Source organism: Sorghum bicolor, chromosome 2 (assembly GCF_000003195.3).
Source record: "Sorghum bicolor cultivar BTx623 chromosome 2, Sorghum_bicolor_NCBIv3, whole genome shotgun sequence".
NCBI lineage: Eukaryota > Viridiplantae > Streptophyta > Magnoliopsida > Poales > Poaceae > Sorghum > Sorghum bicolor.
In genome coordinates, this window is record NC_012871.2 from 12,884,405 (window position 1) to 12,907,796 (window position 23,392).

Here is a 23,392-nt window from a genome sequence, read left to right on the forward strand (position 1 = left end):
CTAGAAAAAACAGCCGCGACGCCATCTGCTGGGCACGGCTCAGCTGGCCGCGAGAGGGGAAAAGAGAACGATGGGATCCACAAAAGTCTAGAATAATATATGAAACTATGCCATGAAATTACACACTATGGAGAAAGATATATTTGAAGTTAAGTTTCACATCTTGAAACCCGGAAGGTGAAACCTTTCATTGAGACTGGTCTAAGAGAGTCTATTTCATTCGCAGTTACCAATACTGTCACGTCTTGAAAAACAGTCGAATGAAACACAGACTGTCCTTATATATGACGACTCGCCTGTGCCCACCAGCCTGCAACCACGCCTCCTCACACGCGCAGCAAGGTCGTCGAGCGGCGGCCGGTCGGCCGGTGTCATGTGCTGTGGTGTGTAGGGGGCCGATCGATCGAGACGGGTGGCTAGCTATTAGCTTGTTGGACGACAACCGGCCATGCATATGCAACGAGGTGGTCCAGGTCCATCCATGGCGATGGCGGCGGCAACGACGACCGTGGTTGATCGGGTGGTGTTCGCCCTGAACGGGCAGAGGTACGAGGTGGCCGGAGTCGACCCGTCGACGAGGCTGCTAGAGTTCATCCGCACCCGGACGCCCTTCACGGGCCCCAAGCTCGGCTGCGGCGAAGGTACGTAACGTACAGTGCACGCATGCTAGCTAGCTACATGCATAGAGAGATTGTTAAATATACTCTCTCTAGTTTAAAATAAAAGTTATTCTGGTTTCTAAGAAGTTAAATTTTTAAACTTTGACCAATTATATATAAAATAATATTAATATTTATAATATATAATTAGTATTATTAGAGAGATTGTTAAATATACTATCATAATAAATTTATTTAGAGATATAAATGTACACGTATTTTCTATAAGTTAGTTAAAGTTGAGAAAGTTTAACCAGAGCATATCCCATAACATCATCTATTCTGGGGCAATGGAGAGAATAATATTTTCTACTATGATTATAACTAATGGTAAGTACAGCTAACGCAATCGGATAGGACGTCTCATGGGTAAGCTAAAATGTCATGTAACCACATACGGTCAAGTTAGCTTAATGAACACTTAGAATTTAGCTAATGCTGACGAGTGTGGATCTTCTCACTGTTTCTCATCTTGCTTGCTTTGTTGAGGCCATCATTCAAACAAAACTTTAGATTGTAATCGGATAGGACGTCTCATATATATAGGTAGGCTAAAATATCATGTAACCACGTACTGTCTAATCATGGATACAAAATTTTAGATTGCAATAGAATAGGACGTGTCATGGGTAGGCTAAAATATCATGTAACCACGCACCATCAATTAGTCCCCGCTGCCCTCGCTCTTGAACCCACAACGTCCTTGATGTTGATCGGCCATATGGATAGCTAGCTAGCTGTTGAATAATGCTTGCTAGGCCGTAGATAGCTAGCTTGACTAATATAAAAGTATGTTTCGTTGTAGGTGTTAAAGTTTAACGGGTACTATAGCATTTTTGTTTTATTTGACAATTAGTGTCAATTATGGACTAATATATTAGCCTCAAAAGAATTTTCTTGCAAATTAAATGCAAACTGTGCAATTAGTTATTTTTTATCTATATTTAATAGTTGATGCATGTGTCCAAACATTTAATGTAATATGAGTTAAAGTTTACCGACACAAACCGAACGAAGCCGATGACAAGATGTTACAGTCCAGGAACTATCTGCTTCAGTGTCACTCTCATTGGACGACCCGTTGTTTTCAAAAAGACTAGTAGATTTGAGTTTAGTCCAACTTTTAAGTTTAACTAAGTTTAAAAAACAATATTAATATTTATATCTCTATAAATAGAAATATATTTCATATTATGAGTATAGCACGCTAACTTGTTTTCTAAGCAGCATTTTCGTCAAAGTGTAATTGTAGTGGGCTAACTAGTTTTAAGCATCATTTTTCTGACAAAGCCTGTAAACTTTCTTGGCCTGTATTTTACAGCGATTTGGGTTCCAAAGACCCTAAAACTTTAATTTTTATTATCCGTTTACTTTCTTCGATTGTGTTATCATTGAGAAAATATTTTACTCTGAGTTCAAACACGTACCGACATACGATCGTGTTGTGGGTGATCATAAATGGATTAATACGCCTTATTTGGATGTAATTAGATTCACAATAATCCATATATGTCGAAGTGGAAAGGTGTGTAACTACTTGAGCTAAATTCTACACTAATCCACTCTAATACGTGTGAATTGAGATGAATTCAATAAGGCCTGAACGACACATATACGTGGATATGCCGTATTATGAGATGCAAAATATGATGTGGCCGGTGGTGGCTTGATTTTGAGTATTAAATAACAAAACTATCTTCGGAGATAGCGATTAGGCTATATATAGTAGCTTACTTCATGTGGCCAGCCCAACTCAAGTTTTATATATATCCTATTTTTCTTGTTATCAGTGCCCACAGATTTTCTTGTGGGGTGGCTATAAATTTTCCTGTCGGTTCCTATGACAGGGATATAAATCTAAACCTGATGCGGATGAATTCTCTTGTTGAGGTCATAAGTTTATAATTAACTTATTGCTCATTTTGAACTATTTACCTACTCGTCTTATAAAAAGCTCTATTAGCTAGCTTATAAAGAGCTGGTTTGGATCTATTACACTAATAATTTACTTCCACCATTCTAAATTATAAGATATTTTATCTTTTCTAGATTCATAGCTGCGCACCTAGATATAAGTTGTGTCTAGGTACATAGTAAAACTATGTATCTAGAAATATCAAAATATCTTATAACAGAATGATGAAAGGAGTAGTAGCTAAATTAGCGGTTGGTCATCTAAAGAGGTCAGCTAATTATTACAAGTGGAGGTGCTAACAATTAGTTTATTAGTTGGTGAAGGGATACCAATAGGTGCTAACAGTTCATATACACCTTCCACCAAGTATCCAACCACCTATTAGTAGATGGATCTAAATAGGCAACTGCTAATAGCTTTTTAGCTATTACTAGCTAACTATCAACACTAATGGACCCAAATAGGGCCTAAGAATCCAAATGGGACTGAACCAATAGGTTAGCTAAAAGCCCTACTAAGAAAAAGATATTAACTATTTTCATTACTATGGAAACTATTTTTTAGATGTGTCTTTCTTTTAGTCTAGAGACAACTGCATCAAGAAGTGTCTTGAAATTGTTTTTTTCTAGCCACCTCTAGAAATGACCTCTACTTTAAAGGTGGCTAGAAAATCCAGCTACCTCTAAAAATGCCTTTCTAGAGAGGCACCTAGACTTTACAACTGTATTTAGAAACAGATCTAATCTATTGAAAATTTGGCTTGCCTCTACAACATAGTCAAATTCTTATCTTTTTTCAAACCTAGTCGGATGAAGGTAAACTTCATATCATAGTTGTAGTACTTAAAGAGATCTACAATTTTGTGTTGGCTACTTTTCATTTAAAATCAATTAAGACCTAGCAATTATGTATCAATTTTTTAGAATTTAGAATTCAATGTTTTCAAAATTTTAAAATAACCTCGAATGGAGAAGTGGCCCACACAAAAGTTATAATCCTCGAAGTAATCTGGAACTTTCTAATTGACAACTTTTCATTTGGAAGCATTTAGAGCCTATAAATCTTACTTTAGTTTTTTTAGAATTCCAAATCCATTTTTTTAAATTTTTCTAAAGATATCAGATGGAGAAATGAAATAAACCAAAATTATAGTATCCAAAGATATTTACATCTTTACAGTTGATTACGTTTTTCATTTAGAATCATTTAGGACCCAATTTTTTTAAGTCTACAACTTTTTTTTGAATTTTTAAAATGACATCAGATGGAGAACAATCTAATCTAAGGAAACCCAAAATTTGTAGTTGACTACTTTTCATTTGAAATCATTTAGGCCCCAAGAATTATGTTTTAAGTTTTTAGATTTGGACTGCCATTTGTTTGAATTTTTCAAGTGACTTTGGACGGAAGAAAAATAAACTAAAGCTATAAAACTTTTAAGTTCAGTTTGTTTCATTTAGATTAGTTTGATGTGTCTAGTAGTTACCCCTATAGCAGGGGCAGATATGGGAGTCAGGCTAGGGGGTTGCAGCCCGGACTACAACCCAAAATTCCTAGAAGTAGGTTTTCCGCAGCCCATGAAAACCCCTGATGTCTAGCCCAATTTATCCCATCAGCTAGAAACAACCTTTACTAATTAGTCCCCTCCCTCCCTTATGGCGTTTCTAGATCCAACCTTGCGCTATAGTAAATATAAAAGCATTGTATCAACTACGTAGTTGTGAATTTGATCCCCAAGACCGCACGCATCTGTAATTTGCCCGGTGGACTTCTCCTAGGGGAAATTTTTGCTATTTTTTTAATCCGTTTTGCAAATTTTGTAAACAATTTCTAAAAAGGAGACTTATATTAAATCTTGCTATAGTACATCCCAAATTACACATAAAAAGTTTTGAAACAAAAAATACATAATATTGTATCAAATTCTTCTATCATCTTCTTCCTCACATAGTAGCAATCACTGAAGTTATCACAAGAAACACGATCCCGACCAAAAATCATCTAATTTTGGGGGAAGATTTATTGGACTAAACCCGGAGAGGAAGAGGGGCCTAGGAGGAGCAGCAGCGGTGGAAGCAAGAGTTGCAGCCACAGCGGGTTGTTTCTTGGTGGTGTCAGCTTCCGTGATCAGGGGCGGATGTATATAGTGAACTCTGGGTGCGTCCTCACCACAAAAAATTGAAAAAACAATGGTAACGTCTAAATTTTCACCATATTCGTATGCTCACGATAAAAGTGTATGTGCCCACAAGGCAAGTGCACCCTCTTTGAATTTGCTTTAGCTCCACCACCGTCCATGTAAAGGCAAGTCAAAGGCTAAAGGCTATAGGATTTTTTACTACCACTAGAAATTGATCTCTAGGGTTTGTAGTGACGATCTCTAAAAATAGGTTATGAACAAAGAATAACTTACCATACGAAGAAGAGAGGGAGTACCAGGCTCACATTGACAGACGAAAAAGCAGCGTGACCACATCTCAATGTCACAGTTATTCAATCCATATATCTTTTTCCAGTTTCCTTTCTAGTTTTTCCTTAAATAAAGGAAATTTATTTTACATCATATTTAGTACTCCCATAGTCTGAATTATAAGATGTTAGTTTTTCTATGTATCGAGAAAAGCCAAAACGTCATATAAAATTACATTCTAAATTATAAGGCATTGTGATTTTATTTATCCTATTCTTCCAAAAATATGAAAATAGCACGGTAAACAAATAGCATGGGATAACATTTATTTATCCCTCAATTTATCCATGTGTAGGGTGGGGGAGTTGTTAGCACTATAGTCCATGGATCTTCATAGGCTAAAGACATACGCATAAGAGCATCTCCAGCATTGAAGGTTTAAGAAATAAAAACACAGGTTTAGTTCACTCCCTCAGCCCTCATTTCTAGGGACTCTCCACCTAGCCCCTACTTTGCAGTTGAAGCCGTTTCTCACCCATGACTCCTCTGCTTCGGCATGAGATCTTGCTCTTCCTGTCTACACTACCCCACTTCTCGTGGCGAGCCTTTGCGGCAGTGAGGTCCTCCCCCGGTGACTCGGCGAGCGGCTCCCACGGCTACAGGAGTAGATCCCTACAAGGTCACGGCGAGCGGCTCCCACTATTGCGGGAGCAAATCCCTATGAGGTCGCGGTGAGCAGCTCAGCTTTCCTGGTGAGCCCCTATCTCCAATGAGCGGCTCAAATCCCAGCAAGGCCGCTACAAGATGTGCCCCAACACGAGAGGGTCTTACAAATGGCTCCCTAGTGGGCCCCTGCGACTGTGGATCCCGGCGAGGCCATGCCGTGGCATGCCCCTATAGGAGCGGCTCCCCAGGCATGGAGTGTCCCTGCGGCCTACGGGAGAGGGTCTGACAAGCAGCCTCGATGATATTGAGGATGGAGAATGACATGTAGATTCCTTGTGTCAATGTCCCTCAAAAAGGATTTGATGTCTCTAATTTGAGGGCTTCTATTAGAGTAGATGAGAAGATTAGGCCTTCAAAAATGAGGGGAAGTCTTAAATTCAAAGTAGGCTTTGATTTGAGGGCTAGTACAGGAGATGCTCTTGCGTAGCACATTGTCTTTGAAATTGTTTGGATATAATCGTATTCGAATCAATCCAGATCAGGATACAAACTACTCTCTTCATTCTAAATTTTAAAATATTTTATTTTTTAGATACATAGCTTTATCTATTTACTTAAATATACACTATATCTAAATGATGATGATGATGATAGTAATAGTAATAGTAATAGTAATAGTAATAGTAATAGTAATAGTAATAGTAATAGTAATAGTAATAGTAATAGTAATAGTAATAGTAATAGTAATAGTAATAGTAATAGTAATAGTAATAGTAATAGTAATAGTAATAGTAATAGTAATAGTAATAGTAATAGTACTAGTAGTAATAGTAATAGTACTAGTAGTAATAGTAATAGTAATAGTAATATGTCTAGAAAACTGAACACCCTATAATTTAAAACGGACGAGGTACCTAATTTTTCATCTTAATTGACTCCAATATATATGGACCAAGATAAATACATATACATCCAAACAACGTCTCAATTTATTTAAGTTTAGTTTTAAAAGTAATATAGAGTTAATTATATAGTTAGTGAACCTCCAACTTTAAAGCATACTTATTTATAATCGGAAGAGTTAAATACACGAGGGACCTCTAAACTTATCAAAAGCTGCCACTTTGGTAAACAAACTTTAAAAAACATATATCTAAATCTCTAAACTTGTTCCAGCCCATTTGGTTTGCATCGGGAAACTTTAACTCCTATCATAGCGAATGTTTGGATATATATATGAAGTATTAAATATAGGTAAGCAATAACTAATTGTACAGTTTGCATATAATTTTGAAGATGAATCTTTTAAGCCTAATTAGTTTATAATTAGACACTAATTGTTAAATATAATAAAAATACTATCGTATTTGTTAAACTTTAACAGATCCAACCAACACATACCCTAAGTGGTCGTTGTTAAATGGTGCACTAAGGTCTACCTATATAGACTATACCAACCTCTGACATACCACTAGAGCAAGTATGATAGCAAAAATGCTAATGCGAAGAAGAGAAGGGCAGTTTAGGCATAAGAATCAAGAAACTCTGCTGAGATGTATTAAGAGCATCTCCAACAGTTATGCAATTGGAATTTGCCATTTGTTAGAGTTTGCCAAGTCCCTAAACGTTTTGCTAAAGGGAAAATAAGTTCATCTCCAAGTGTTTGACATTTTTGACTTGGCATTTCCCAAACTAGTGGACTCAACTATTTTTGTCCGGGAATCTTTCATCTTCGCGGCAAATTTTCTCGTGCGTCATGCGGGCGCCCGTCGCGCACAATTCCTTCGCCCGTCGCCGCCAATTGTCTCGTGCATCGCGCAGCCGTAGCAGCGTCGAAGATGGAATAGCACGGGAGTTTTGATCTCGTCGCTGCGATCGATCTCCTAGCCTCGCGTCGCTGCAACAAAACGAGGCGGCGATGGATCTCCTAGGTGGCGTAGCGTCGCATGAAGGAAGGAGAGGAGGTGGCCATGGATCTCCTAGCCTCGCGTCGCTGCAAGAAAAGGAGGCGGCGATGGATCTCCTTCGTCCCCGTGCGAAGAAAGGATGCAGCGCGCAAAAAAAAGGAGGCGACGCGTGGGGGAAAGAGAATAGTCGTGCGCGAGGACTCGTATCGCGGGAAACTACCGCGACATGGGGAATATGGGCACGACAAGGAGTCCAAGATTCTCGGGATATCAAAATGCCAAACCATTGTGCCTATGCAAAAATACCAAGTTTGGTTCATCAAGTGCCAAGTTTGACAAAATGCATAAGTCAAATGCAAAACTGTTGGAGAGCAATTTTTAAGTTTTTTGGCAAATTTTAAGAATGCAAAGTCCAATTGCATAACTGTTGGAGATGCTCTAATGGTGAAAACTTACTATTCTAGGTAAGCTGAGAGAAGGCTAAAAAATACCTGTATTATTAGCCTTGCTCTAATAAGTTTAGAGTTCCACAAATATTTCAAAGTTTATGGTTCTAAGTAAATTTGAGAGCTATTTATGTACTTTTTTTTTTTGCGAGCAGAGCTATTTATTGGTGAAGAAGATTTGGCTTGACTGGAGGCTGGAGCCAAACGAACATGGGCCAAATTTTTTGGCAAAATGAACACTGTAGCATTTTCGTTTTTATTTGACAAATATTGTTTAATTATAAATTGATTAGGCTCAAAAGATTCATCTCTCAAATTACAGGTGAACTGTGTAATTAGTTTTTATTTTTATTTATATTTAATGCTCAATGCATGTGTCTAAAGATTCGATGTGACGAAAAATCTAAAAAATTTTGCAAAATTTTTTGAACTAAACAACGCCCAATTTGCACAGCACGACGGTTTTGACGCTTTTCGTCGATAGCTTCCAAGCACTTTTTCCTACTTTGAGCGACACCGTCGCGCGAGAGCCGCCCGCCAGTCTCCACGCTCTCTAGCCGTCGTCAACGCATGAAGAAGCCGCCATTCCTGTGCCTTGGTTCGCCGATGCGCGGCGGCAAGGGACTTCCCTGTCGATGGGCCATGGCGCACGAGTTGGGGTGGCCGCGGAAAGCGGCCACGAGATGAGCTCGCTTCGGACAGAATGGCGGCAGAGATGCCGCAAGTATCGATCTCCTTCAGTGCGTTCAGTCTTGTGCTCTGTAGTGCGACTTCTGATTCAGGTTAGGTTTACATTTCTTGACAGATAGGAATTTTTTTCCGCCAGCAAAATTGGGAGGGAGCCTAGTTCCCCAAATTTTTCAAGATTCCCCATCACATCGAATGTTGCGGCACATGCATGGAGTATTAAATATAATTACACTGTAATTTGCAAGATGAATCTTTTAAGTCTACTTAGTCTATGTTTAAACAATAATTACCAATACAAACGAAAATGCTACCGTACCCAAAACTAAATTTTTTTGCCAATTAAACAAGGCCGAATCTACATAGCGGGCTATCTGCCTGGTTGTGTGACATTGCAGGTATTAGGAAGTTGTTTGGCAAGGCTCTTAAAAGTTCATGGAAAAGGTCACTAAAGTACAATGTCAAAAGTATCTATTCTGAAAAGAAGCATGCAGATATTGGTATCCGCATGACAGTAATCCATAAAATTGTAAGATTTTAAACTGAATTAATCTGTTACATCTCAATCACCTTGTTGACTATATTTATTTCTTTGGAGCTTTAAATTCAGGTTTGGAATTAAAAGTCTTTACCGGACAAATCAAATCACAACATATTTGGTTATTTTAGTTAGGTTCAGATTCTTCAGTTCGACCTATTCTTGCACATCTGTGTGGTATATTTAGTATGACTTGTTCTCACTAATTCATATTGCAGGTGGTTGTGGGGCTTGTGTTGTCCTTATAGCAAAGTATAACCCAAAGACGGATGAAGTGACTGAGTTTACTGCAAGTTCATGCCTGACACTTCTTTACACTATAAATTTATGTTCAGTAATCACTACCGAGGGTCTTGGGAATAGCCAAGATGGCTTTCATGCTGTTCAGAAAAGGATGTCTGGGTTTCATGCCTCTCAGTGTGGCTTCTGCACTCCTGGAATGTGCATGTCTATTTTCACTTCCCTTATCAATGCTGACAAATCCAATAGGCCTGAACCACCAAAGGGGTTCTCAAAACTAAAAGTATCAGAAGCAGAAAAGGCTTTCTCTGGCAACATGTGCAGATGCACTGGTTACCGTCCAATTGTTGATGCCTGCAAAAGTTTTGCATCAGATGTTGACTTGGAGGATTTGGGCCTTAATATATTCTGGAAGAAAGGTGATAGGAACCCCGATGTTAGTGACTTGCCATGTTACACTCTTGGTGGCGGAGTCTGCACCTTCCCAGACTTTCTAAAAACTGAGATTAAATCTTCGCTTGATCATCTGAGTAATCGTTGTATTGCAGCCTCCGTGGAGGGTTGGTATCATCCGAGAAGTATCAAAGAGTATTATGAGTTAATAAATTCTTGTTTTTTTAGTGACTCAGTCAAAGTGGTTGTTGGGAATACTAGTAGTGGTATACCAGGATACAAGGATCAAGACCTCTATAGTAAGTATATTGACATAGGAGGCATTCCTGAACTTTCAAATATTGTAAGGAGGGAGTCTGGCTTTGAAATTGGAGCAGCTACACCAATCTCTAGAACCATTGAGATACTTGAGGAAGAATGTGAATCTGTATCCTCTCCAAATGGAAATGTCGTTTTGAGAAAACTTGCGAACCACATGAGCAAAGTTGCTACACCTTTTGTTCGCAACACAGCTAGTATTGGAGGAAACATAGTTTTGGCACAAAAATTCCCATTTCCATCAGACATTGCAACCATACTCCTCGGTGCTGGTGCAACTGTTTGTCTTCAGGTCGTTGCAGAACGGAGACAAATTACTTTGGAAGAGTTCCTAGAGCAGCCTCCTATACATGCTACTACTTTACTCCTGAGCATATTTATTCCACACTGGATTTCAGATTCTGGGACAAATACAAGTTTGTTATTTGAAACATACAGAGCAGCGCCTCGTCCTCTTGGCAATGCTGTTTCATATGTAAATTGTGCTTTCCTGGGGCATGCTTCTGTGGATAAACAATCAGATACTCTTGTATTAAGTAATCTGCGCTTGGCTTTTGGTGCATATGGAACAGAACATGCTATTAGAGCAAAGAAGGTGGAGGAATTCCTTACTGGTAAATCACTGACTGCATCGGTTGTACTTGGTGCAATTCAATTACTTAGAGAAACGGTCGTACCAATGGTGGGAACATCTCATCCTGAATATAGAGTCAGTGCAGCTGTTGGATTTCTCTTCAGTTATCTATCTCCGCTTTCTAAAGGCATCCCAGAGCCTGGAAAGTCTCTGACCAGTAGTTGTGCTGATTCAGCAGATACAGATGATGTCTGTAACCTGCCATTATCAACATGTCGAGAAACACTTTCCAGTGGCGAATATAAACCAGTTGGTGAACCGATTAAGAAGTATGGTGTTGAACTCCAATCTTCTGGTATGTGGTTACATTAGGGTTGTTAGTATTGTTGTCAACATATTCTCCAGAAACTTTTTGCAGAGCAAGATTTGAAGTTTCTATTGTGTGATACAGGGGAGGCAGTATATGTGGATGATATTCCTGCTCCAAAGAATTGCCTCTATGGAGAATTTATTTACAGCACACGACCCCTTGCTTATGTGAAAAGTGTAAAATTCAAGTCTTCATTAGCATCAGAGAAGATCATCTCTTTTGTTTCTGCAAAGGATATTCCAAGTGGAGGGCAAAATATTGGGTCATCCTTGATGTTTGGTGATGAACCACTATTTGGTGATCCGATTGCTGAGTATGCTGGTCAAGCTCTTGGCATTGTGGTACTTACCCTTTCCTGTTTGTAGTATAACCACTCACAGGAATTATTGCTCTCTTAAAAATCTCTTTGATAAAACAAAATTATGAATATTAATGACCATAACCTGTATTGCTAAATCATTATCTCTAACTCAGATTGCAGAAACACAAAGGTATGCTGACATGGCAGCCAAACAGGTTATTGTCGAATATGACACAGAAGATTTGAGCCCACCGATCATAACTGTGGAGCAAGCAGTGGAAAAGAGTAGCTACTTTGATGTCCCCCACGAATTGTATCCTAAAGAAGTTGGTGATGTTTCCAAGGGCATGGCAGAAGCAGATCACAAGATCCCATCAACAGAAGTATTTTTGTTCGACAACTTTCCCGAATTAAGAGGGTTACGCCCAAACAGGATTCTTTTGGGTTTCATCTCCATACTAGTGGCTAAGTTTTTACATTGGCTCGCCAAGCCTAACACAACCCTCCTCCTTTATCAGGGTTGAGACCTGCTATGCTAGAACAACATAGGCACCCCAACATAGGCGGAGTTCAATAGTGTAATGTTGGTAACTATTTTAATGTCACACATGTTTTCTTCCGAAGGGCAGCAAAAGTTTTGCAGCTAGTTTTATTAGGTAGAGAAAAATAAAAACATGTGCGAGCCCAGTTCTTTGAGTGGTAGGTCCAGAAATCACACGACTAATGACACATTTAGTGACTCATTTTTTTTGTATAATATCCAACTTTGACTTGAAACATATACATGTTCAGAAATTTGGGATGTTTCGCATAGATAGTAAAGCGTCAATTACGGTGGAAGTTTAAAATATAGAAGTTTGAAATTGCATAGTAAGATCCATCAGTGTACTTTTCACTAGTACCTATCCTACTTGCTGTTTCATGGAAGCTGAGAGACCACATCTCATGTTGTTTTGATGATTGCAGGTAAAACTTGCCTCTGAGTACTACTTCTACATGGAAACACAGACAGCACTAGCAGTTCCAGATGAGGATAACACTTTGGTAGTCTATAGTTCGTCACAGTACCCTGAACATGCACAAAGTGTCATAGCAAGGTGCCTAGGTATTCCATTCAGCAATGTGCGTGTCATTACAAGAAGGGTTGGAGGAGGCTTTGGTGGAAAGGCATTCAGATCATTCCAAGTGAGAATAAAAAAACTAGATCATAATAACCAAAATCTTCCATTTTATGAAAATTAATTATTTTTAATATAAATCTTTATGCTGGAGTATAATTTATTGTACTTTTGTATCTTTTTTTAACGTCTGATGAGGTCATTTCATGTTTAGACCAGGACTAGTGTCATTTTTTAAAAACAATCCTTATTATTCTTCGGTTAAGTGCTTTTTCTGTAGACATGCAAAACTTTTTTTTTAAAACGCAGGAGAGCTGCGTTTCATTGTATTATAGAGATGCAAACAGGGGGGGGGTCCCTAACAGGATCCTCACTCATAGTAGACATGCAAACTGAAAAAGGACATCCAAAGTTTACATTTATAGTACAGATGAAAAAGTTAATATTCTGTTTTCTATGTATACAGTTTTAAACATTGAAAATTGTTAAGTGCAATATTTTTTTCTACTTTGTTAACTGCGTTGTTTGTGGAAAATAACTGTTGTATTGATAGTTTGTAGTATGAGGTTTGGTTATAGGAATCATGTTTTCCGAGGAAAGCCATTTAGGCTTAATGCACAATATATTCATTTAACCATGTGCTTTTACATCTAACTCTGACTCTTTTATTTGGGTTTCGCAATAAAAAACCCTAGCTTAAAATCAAATTAAGTCTCTCTAGTAACTATTTTAGACTTAAGTTTATTGGCCCTCGATCTCCCTGCAGTGGTGAGTGTTACCTCACCGGCACCCACACAAACACACACGGCTAGAGGTTGAAGAAAGGGGCTAGCACAGGGCACACACACAGCACAAGCACTCAGAGTGTGGCAACTGAACTGCTTCCTCCATTGCCTTTGCTTTGAATAAAGTGTTGAATATGTTCTAAATTTAGTTGCACATTATAAAGGCCGACTGTTGAATATTGTCCTGGAGAATACATGGCTGATATCAGCCTCTAACAACTACCATGGCTGAAGTATGCCACTACTACTATTGTACAATCTAGTTCTAGAGGTGATGACCTATTGTTGTACCTCAAACAGTGACAGCAGAGCTTGATAGATTGATTAGCCAACAGGCTTGAATACTTGATGATGGATTACAGAGGGTTTACATATATAGGGAGCACAGGAGGGTGGCCCAAGGGGCCAGCTGAGTGTGAAAGGGCCTGTCCAGCCTAGCAGACGGCACAGTAAGCTAAGAGATTACATAAAGCAGTAATTAATTCTAACACCCCCTGCAGTTGGAACGTCGATGCAACGAACGTTCAGACTGGAGCGAAATTCGGTGAAGACAGACGAGGGAAGCCCCTTGGTGAAGACATCAGCGTACTGTGACGTGGTGGGAACGTGGAGGACACGGACAACACCAATGGCGACCTTTTCACGCACGAAGTGGAGGTCGATTTCCACGTGCTTTGTGCGCTGATGTTGCACGGGGTTGGTGGAGAGGTAGACGGCGTGACGTTGTCGTAGTAGACGAGGGAGGCAGTCTGTAGGGGGTGGTGCAGTTCCTGTAGAAGTTGATGCAGCCAGCAACACCGTTGGCGACAACACGGTACTCAGCTTCGGCACTTGACCGAGAGACGGTGGGCTGCCGTTTAGATGACCAGGAAATGAGACTGCCGCCGAGGAAGACCGCATAGCCGGACGTGGAGCGGCGAGTGTCCGGGCATCCAGCCCAATCAGCATCAATGTAGACGACGAGCTGAGATGGATTGGACCGGGGAATGACTAGGCCGTAGCTGAGGGTGCCTTGCAGGTATCGAAGAATCCGCTTGGCAACAGTCAGGTGAGCTTCTCGGGGGTCATGCATGTGGAGGCAAATCTGTTGGACAGCGTAGGCAATGTCGGGGCGAGTAAAAGTCAGGTATTGGAGGGCGCCGGCGAGACTCCGGTAGGCAGTGGGATCAGCCACCAGGGAGCCAGCATCGGCGGGTACCTTGGCGCAAGTATCAATAGGGGTGGAGCAGGGGTTGTAGCCGGTCATGCCATGTCGATCAAGGATGTCCAGAGTATATTGCCGCTGAGAGAGAGTGAGAGTGTCCTTGTGGCGCTGAACTGCCACGCCGAGGAAGTGATGTAGGGGGCCAAGGTCCTTCATGGCAAACTCTTTCTTCCTAGCAGTAATCTCACCCGGAGGAGGAGCTGTTGAGAGGAGGCGGTGAGGACAATGTCATCCACATATAGCAGTAAGTAGACAGTTTCAGTTCCACGACGGTATATGAACAAGGTGTCTGACTTGGCTTCAGTGAACCCCAGGGTGAGCAGATAGGCAGCAAACCGACTGTACCAGGCACGGGGCGCTTGCTTCAGCCCGTACAGAGACTTGTTGAGCTTGCACACGTGCTCTGGAAAAGCAGGATCAGCGAACCCGGTGGGCTGAGAGCAGTATACAGTGACAGAGTGCCGTGGAGGAAAGCATTCTTCACATCGAGTTGATGGATTGGCCAGTTCCAAGTGTGCGCCAAGGTAATGACGGTGCGGGCGGTGGCTGGTTTGACGATAGGGCTGAAAGTCTCGTCGTAATCAACACCAGGGCGCTGGGTTAAACCGCGAAGGACCCAGCGAGCCTTGTATCTTTCCAGGGAACCATTAGCATGAAATTTATGTTTGAAAATCCACTTTCCAGTGACCACATTGGCCTTGTTTGGACGAGGAACAAGATCCCATGTGTGGTTGTCTAGAAGGGCAACATGTTCTTCTTCCATTGCTCGGCGCCAGTGAGGATTGGCAAGAGCATCACGACATGAGCGCGGAACTGGAGCCAGAGCTTCGGTGTGCAGGGCAAGACGAGGCTGGTGGTACCCTGACTTCCCACGAGTTGCCATGCCATGGGAGTTGGCAACCGGCGGGATGGGGACAGCCGTTGGTGGAACCGGGGGGCCGTGCTTGACGTAGCGCGGTGGAGACAGGATGATGCTAGAGCGGCGAGGAGGGCCTCCCACAGCGAGCTCGGGTGAGGAGCTGGGTGTGGGGGGCGCCTCGAGTAGACGTGGACAACCGGCGGCTTGATGAAGCAAGGAGCTAAGGGTGCCACAGGCGGTGTGGGTGCCGCTGAGGTGGACGTCGAGGGCGCCGGGGACGCCGTGGGCGCCGAGGGCGTCGGGGACGCCTGGGAAGGTGGCGTGCGAGGCGCCTGATCGTCCGGAGGCGACGCAGGAGTGGCAGTGGACATGCCATGTGAGCATGAGCCAGGTACCGGGGCGATCAGCGGCTAAGGCGCGGGAAAGCCCGGTGGTGGCGAGCGAGGTGCCGGGTGGCCTTGTCCAGCCATCGATGGGCCGTTAGGCCCTGGTGTACTTGCAGGGAAGGGTAGCACTAGTAGGGGATCATCGTTAGTTAGAAAATGGAGCTCCTAGGAAGGAGGCAGGGGCCGACGGAGGGAAAAAGGGAATGTTGTTTCATCGAAAACAACATGGCGAGAGATGATGACATGATGGGTGGCAAGATCTAGGCACTGGTAGCCCTTGTGGTCAGGCGAGTAGCCGAGGAGCACACAAAGAGTTGAGCGTGGAGCGAGATTGTGGGCAGCAGTGGCAGTGAGGTTGGGGTAACAGGTTCACCCAAAAGTGCGCAGGTCATGGTAAGAGGGAAGGGTGCCATGAAGTGCAAAGTGAGGGGTGCTCATGTTAAGGGTTTTGGTGGGGAGCCGATTGAGGAGGAGAGTGGCAATGGCAAGAGCATCGGCCCAGTAGGAAGAGGGCATGGAAGCCTGAAAGAGGAGGGTTCGGGTGACATTGTTGGTGGTGCGAATCATGCGCTCGGCTTTCCTGTTTTGCTGTGAGGTGTAAGGGCAAGACATGCGAAGAGTAACACCATGAGCAAGGAAGAAAGCATGAGAGGCTGAGTTGTCAAACTCGCGACCATTGTCACATTGAACTGTTTTGATGGTGCAGCCGAACTGAGTGTGCACATGAGCAAAGAAATTGGAAATAGTGGAAAAAGTATCGGACTTCAACCGAATGGGGAATGTCCAAAGGAAATGAGAGCAGTCATCGAGAATCACCAAGTAATATTTGAAACCTGATACACTTGTGACAGGAGAAGTCCACAGATCACAATGAACTAAATCAAAATTTTTAGGAGCTCTAGATAGGGAATTGCTAAAGGGTAAGCGAACATGGCGGCCCAGTTGACACACATGGCATAGGGGTGCGTCGTCAAACTTGCTGCGGATGATCGAAGAAGACTGAACAAGGCTTTAAAGAGCAGCCTTGCCGGGATGACCGAGGCGACAATGCCAAGTCGTCGAGGAGGGAGTGGCCACCAGAGCGCAGGGGCTGGAGGAAGGCGATGGCAGCTGTAAGTCGTACAGAGGCCCCGAGCTGTCACATCGAAGGAGGGTGTTCTTAGAATGGAGATCCTTCACAGAAACACCAAGGGGGTCAAATTCAACTGAAACAGAGCAACAAGGACATTGTTGAGGCGAAAGGGTCTAGGAAGAATGGAGTAACCGGTGCCGACCACGGGAAGGGTGACTCCGTTGCCAACAACAATGGAAGAGGGAAAGGAAGAGAATGGTGAGGCGATGACCATACCAGGGTTGGAGGCAATATGAGAAGAAGCACCACTGCCACCAGAGTCGATGACCCAGTCAGAGGTGTCTGGTGGCGGAGTGAGGGCGACGGTGTTGAAGGCGTTGGTGAGGGATTCAGAGGTCCAGGACGTCGGCAACCAGGAGTAAGGGGACGCCTGCTGGGGCGCCTGGTAGTATGCCGAAGGGGGAGGGAAATTTCCTGGTGGAGCACCGGCCATCAGTGCTTGTTGTGGTGATGGTGGCGCAGCGACACGAGGCGGTGGACCGCGACGGCCTCCTGGGTTGGACCCGGTCCAAGGGTTGAAGATGGAGGGCCACTGCTGACCGCCGGCGGACTGTTGCCCACTTGGATGGCCACCTTGGGGGCCGCCATGGGAGCCGCCATGGCCACGGCCACCGCGGTGGTGGCGTCCGCGGCCATTGCCGTTGCCCCTAGGCTGCCCACCAGCAGCCTGATGAGGGCGTGGAGCAGCAGGGGAAGATGGTGTGGAGGAGGCGGGTGGCTTGGCGGATGAAGAGGCGACGAGAGCCGAGGGTGGAGCGGACAATGTCGCCATGTTGAGCTCGGCGAGGTGCAGATCGGCACGGACGTCGGTGAAAGAGGGAAAAGGCCGCTGTCGAGTGACGAGCTACGACATGAACTGAAAGCGTTCATTAAGACCGCGAAGGACGTTGAGCACCAGAGTGCGGTCCTGCACGGGCTCGCCGAGGCCGGCAAGAGAGTCTGCCATGGTCTTCATCTTCCGGCAGAAATCATCGACGAAGAGGGTTCCCTGGCAGGTGGTGCGGAACTCGGCGTCGAGGAGCATGGCGCGGGATTCGCGGTTGTTGAAGAACTGCTGCTCGAGGCCAAGCCACGCTACTCGAGCGGTGATGCCATCGCGCTCGTGAACAATGTCGAGAAGGTCGGGGGAGATGGTGTTGAAGATCCACGAGACAACGACGCGGTCCATGTAGGACCAGGCCGTGTCGTGGAGACGGGTGGCGTCGCTGAGGACATGGTCCTTGAGAGCGAACCGGCCGAGGACGAGGAGGATGTAGCCGCGCCATTTGGAGTAGTTGGAGGCCTGTAGGTCGAGGACAATGGGGATCAAGTTCCTGATATTCTGCAGGGCGGCGGCCTGGCTGTGCAGGTGAGCGATGGCCGCGGCCTCAGAGGAGATGGAGCGCGTGTCGTCGTCGGCGACCGAGTCGTCGTCACGAAAAGGTCTCAGCGCGAAGTCGCTCCCGGAGGACAGACGCCTGCCCCTCCAGGGCGTCGGCCTGTGCGCGCTCCGTGTCGAGAGCACCGGCGGTGAGGTAGACGCGTTCCTGGGCGGCGGCGGCGTACTTGAGGAGGTCCGCCTCCTCCTAGAGTTGCTAACTATGCTCGGCGTTGGAGGTACGCAGACATGCGGCCTCCTCCTCCAGTTTCGCGGCGGCGGCGGTGGCTTCGTCCCGAAGCTTGGCCGCGATGGTGGTGGTGAGGCGCCAGAGTTGGAGTCGCCGGTGGCCATGGGCTCAGCGGCGGACGGCACGCGCGGGGGGCCGTCGAGAGGTGCGCGGCGGCCGAGCGGGCGCGCATGGCCCGAGGTGGGAAAGCGGAAGCAGGGGATCAGGTGGGAAACGGGCATAGGACCTATAGTTAGTCGACTGATACCATGATAGATTGATTAGCCAATAGGCTTGAATACTTGATGATGGATTACAGAGGGTTTACATATATAGGGAGCACAGGAGGGTGGCCCAAGGGGCCAGCTGAGTGTGAAAGGGCCGGTCCAGCCTAGCGGACGGCACAGTAAGCTAAGAGATTACATAAAGGAGTAATTAATTCTAACAGAGCTGACCGAACCAACTCTGTTGCTGCAGCAAAATCAAAGAGAGGGGGAGCAGCAGATTATCTCACAAACTTGACATATTTGATATTTCCATTTGTTGTGATTGCATTTGACAATCTGCTAACAATATCATGAAATCATAAAAACCTAGTATACATTACCATCTGTTTCTTACATATGGTACATGCTTGTGCAGGTTGCAACAGCAGCTGCACTTTGTGCGTACAAGTTACGACGTCCTGTGCGAATGTACCTTAATCGCAACACTGATATGGTTATGATTGGTGGTAGACACCCAGTGAAAGCTCATTATTCCATTGGATTCAAGTCTGATGGGAAAATTACGGCCTTGCATCTAGATTTGTTAATTAATGCTGGGATATCTCCAGATGCAAGCCCCATTATGCCAGGCTATATTATATCTAGTGTCAAGAAGTATAATTGGGGTGCTCTGTCATTTGACATTAAGCTCTGCAAAACAAATAATTCATCTAAATCTGTAATGCGTGCTCCTGGAGATACACAAGGCTCTCTAATTGCAGATGCTGTAATTGAGCATGTTGCATCTGTCTTGTCAGTGGATGCTAACAGCGTGAGGGAAAAGAATTTTCACACCTATGGTACTCTTCAGTTATTCTACCCAGATAGTGCAGGCGAAGCTTCTACGTACACATTGCATTCTATTTTTGATAGGTTGGTCTCAACTTCAAGCTACCTGGATCGAGCTGAATCCATAAAGGAATTTAACAGTAATAACAAGTGGCAGAAACGGGGCATCTCTTGTGTGCCCCTCATTTTCAAAGTAGAGCCATGGGCGGCCCCAGGAAGGGTTTCTGTGCTCAGTGATGGCTCCATAGTGGTGGAGGTTGGAAGAATTGAAATAGGGCAAGGCCTGTGGACTAAAGTACAGCAGATGACTGCCTTTGGTCTGGGAAAATTGTGGCCTGATGGAGGTGAAAGTCTTCTTGAGAGAGTGCGTGTTCTGCAGGCTGACACCTTGAACTTAATACAAGGTGGACTTACTGCTGGCAGTACTTCTTCTGAATCTAGTTGTGCTGCCACCCTTCAGGCATGCAATATGCTGTTTGACAGATTAAAGCCAGTCTTGGATAGGCTGCAGCAGCAATCAGAAAATGTCTCATGGGATACTTTGATTTCACAGGCAAGTTTATCCTCCTCTATTTTGTGTTCATTGTACAATACTAATTCCTGCTGTAACAGCAATCAGAAAATCTCCTGTAATGTTTCCCAGCAGGCCTCTGAAGATAATGTTAATTTATCTGCAAGTGCATACTGGGTACCTGGCCAAGTTTCTAATAAGTACATTAACTATGGAGCTGGTATAAGTGAGGTGCGCCAAAATTCTCAAGACTAATTTACAACAGTGCAGTTAAATCATGTTTGGATGTCTTATAGGTGATACTCTTTCTTTTGAAAATTTTCTAAAAAGTGCAGGTGGAGATTGATCTTCTTACAGGAGCAATTACTTTAATGAGGGGCGATCTTGTGTATGACTGTGGGAAGAGCTTGAACCCTGCGATAGACTTAGGACAGGTTTGCTGTAGATCCTTTTATGCTTCCTGTCTTAACAAATTTTAATTTTGAATGTAGTTCATTGATTTACAGAGTATAGACCATAGTTTTGAACTGGATGTGGGTAATATAATTAAAGTACATGAGAAATATGAAGCACATTTTCTGTTAATTGTTTGATATATATTAGAGAGTTATCTTGTTGGGTGGCATTTTCAAATGAAAATTGGTTAACTGCTGGCAATTTAATTTTATATCTGCAAACATTCAATTTATTGCATGTATAGTTTTGAAATACTGCATTTTTCTTTTTTTTCCTCGAACTGCGTATTTTTAAAGAGAGAAATAGTAGACCCTTACAACACAAGCCCCATAATCTCATTCTTTTTAACACAACGGCAGGAGCTCTGCCTTTCACTTGAGTAAGAGGGAAAGAGAGTTTATATACAGGCAACAAATAGAGACCACCCAAAACGAATAGGGAGGGGGAACAGAGCCGCACAAAAACAGCCAACAATCTATGGGAGGCAGCGGCTAAACATAAGTGAAAGCTCTGTTTCTTTGCTCTATGTCTTCTTTGGTTCTTGCAGCCACCTGTAGCGTCGTTTCTCCTTCATTGTTGAAAATTCACCTCTTTCTCTCTTTCCAAATATTCCAAAATGTGTAGATAACCACCCCGTTGAGCCTTCTACGCTCGGTTTTAGGCACTTTCTTCTCTGCCTCCTCCACCATGCTCTGATGTGGATGGGGTCAGCCTGTTGTTGGGACTGCAGCTTAGTGAAGTTCTCCCAAGAGAAGATTTGGTCCCAAACTGCCTTTTTAAAGGGACACCACAAACAGAGGTGACGGCCGGTTTCTAATGGGCCATTGCAAAGCACACAGTGTTCTTGGTGTAGCAAAAAGAGAGTAAAAAATGATCACCTGATGCAAAATGACTGAATGTTGTATGTTTTCATATTTTGCAGCATTCAGTCTTGGTGACATTTGCAAACACTGTATCTTCCTGACTAGCAATGTGATGGATATGCTAACAATGAGCTCCAAAGATAGAGCTAACGTTGAGCTATTTGGGCATTTCCCTTGTCAAGAGTTTACTATGCCCTGTTGTGCTCCATACTGATCTCTTGAACACATAGTACAGCTAAATACTGGCACAGGTTTTGCAACATAGCTAGTGCCTTATTGGGCTCTTGTACATTAATTTGATGGCACCATATCTTATCCATGGAATTTATCTTGCAGATTGAAGGTTCCTTTATACAGGGAATTGGTTTTTTCGTATATGAAGAGTATATTACAAACAGTGATGGCCTGATGATTAGCAACAGCACATGGGACTACAAGATCCCAAGTGTCGACATAATCCCAAAGCAGTTTAATGCTGAAGTGCTGAACACTGGATACCATAAGAACCGTGTGCTTTCTTCCAAAGGTAGTCACTTAGTTATTTCCTCATTCAGATTGAAGTAGGCTTGGTAGATACCAATCAATTTGTACTGTTTCTGCCAGCTGCTGGTGAACCTGCCTTGGTTCTTGCCTCATCCGTTCATTGTGCACTGAGAGAAGCTATCCGAGCAGCAAGAATGGAGTTTGCAAACAGCACTGTATCTGGACGCTCACCGCTGGAATTCAAGATGGATGTCCCAGCACCAATGACACTGGTGAAACAACTATGCGGTTTAGATATTGTGGAGAAGTACTTAGAAAGTCTATCTACCTATGAACGTGAAGCTGGGTTGTAATCTAACGTCCTGTTATCTCAAGAGAAAAGGAGTGGTGTCATCTTTTTTTTGTTGTTGTTTGCAATAAAACGGGAAGGAGGAAGGAGGTTTTCTGTTATCCTTAATGGTAATGGGGTTTCCTCATGTAGAAAAAAACAACAGGAAGGAGGGAGGTGTTAAATTAGCACAATATTTGAATAATGCTTTCAACCATCTGTATTCATGAATCCTTATTAAGGCTACTGGGAGAGGGTTGTGTTTAAGTAATTTATTGTTATAAATTGTGAGTGCTGGTCAATTTTATGAAATATTTTCCTTCAACTTAGTTAAAGAAAGTACAAGCTAGAAATCCAGAACCTTTTTATTCGAATGAACATTTCCATAGCTTATATATAGAATTAAAGGTTTAGTGCCCCCTCTGTATTTTTATTCGTTAGGATCCCCCCCACCCCAAACATGCATATAAATACTTGAATGCCTTTGTACTAGGAAATAGCAGAAGTAAACCTATTGTAAAAATACTTGAATGCCTTTTTACTACGAAAAATATCAGACGAAACCTATTGTAAGGTTCCAAGTGTGAAGCGTTGCAATTAAGTATCATTCAAGCATGTCATTTGCATTTCATAATCACAGAAAGTGCATTTTTATTGTAAAGAAGATATCACAAATGATGATGATGATGATGTAGGGTGTAAACTCTATTACATGAGGTCAAACTCACTTTTTTGAAAAAGTAATTATACTATTATTTTAAGGCAAAATTATGGAAATAATCCAAGTTGGTCCAATAATTCATTCAAATTGGTTAATAATTAATTATAACATGAATTCATATCTTAAACAAAATCAAAATCAGGAAATAGGGTTGGAGACCCTAATTACATGAAATAGTGGACAACGGTATGTTTAGGCTTTGGTTAAATAAAATCTATTTAACCGTTGTTGGCAACCGTGCCCTTTGAAAATTTTCATATATGAACTAAACCTTGTGCCATAAAACATGCTGCAATCCTTAGCACTAGAACACTGGGGTGATCAATTTGAAGATTATACATGTTTTCGGATCTATGCTTGGCTGAAAAGTCATAGCAGAAAGTATTGTTCGATGATTTATTATGAGAGAAAAACATTACTGAAAAAAAAGATAGAGTCGTCTGATAAGCTCAAACAAACAGGGCAGGACTCCACTCACCCA

General features: G+C 43.0%; 1 protein-coding gene across 3 annotated transcripts; it reads left to right on the plus strand.

The window, feature by feature from the left end:
* LOC8084619 (putative aldehyde oxidase-like protein) lies at window positions 324-22,461 on the plus strand. 3 transcript variants are annotated; one of them, XM_002459659.2, is made up of 10 exons: window positions 324-641; window positions 9,447-11,108; window positions 11,205-11,464; window positions 11,598-11,807; window positions 12,391-12,609; window positions 19,137-20,102; window positions 20,196-20,291; window positions 20,396-20,494; window positions 21,716-21,905; window positions 21,983-22,461. In XM_002459659.2, exons 1-10 carry the CDS (start codon window positions 449-451, stop codon window positions 22,213-22,215), a joined length of 4,128 nt encoding a protein of 1,375 aa, XP_002459704.2. In that variant the 5' UTR covers window positions 324-448; the 3' UTR covers window positions 22,216-22,461. The 3 variants fall into 3 exon arrangements, with proteins under 3 accessions (XP_002459704.2, XP_021309891.1, XP_021309890.1); XM_021454215.1 differs by lacking the exon at window positions 324-641 and adding an exon at window positions 8,494-8,785; XM_021454216.1 differs by lacking the exons at window positions 21,716-21,905; window positions 21,983-22,461 and adding an exon at window positions 21,439-21,627.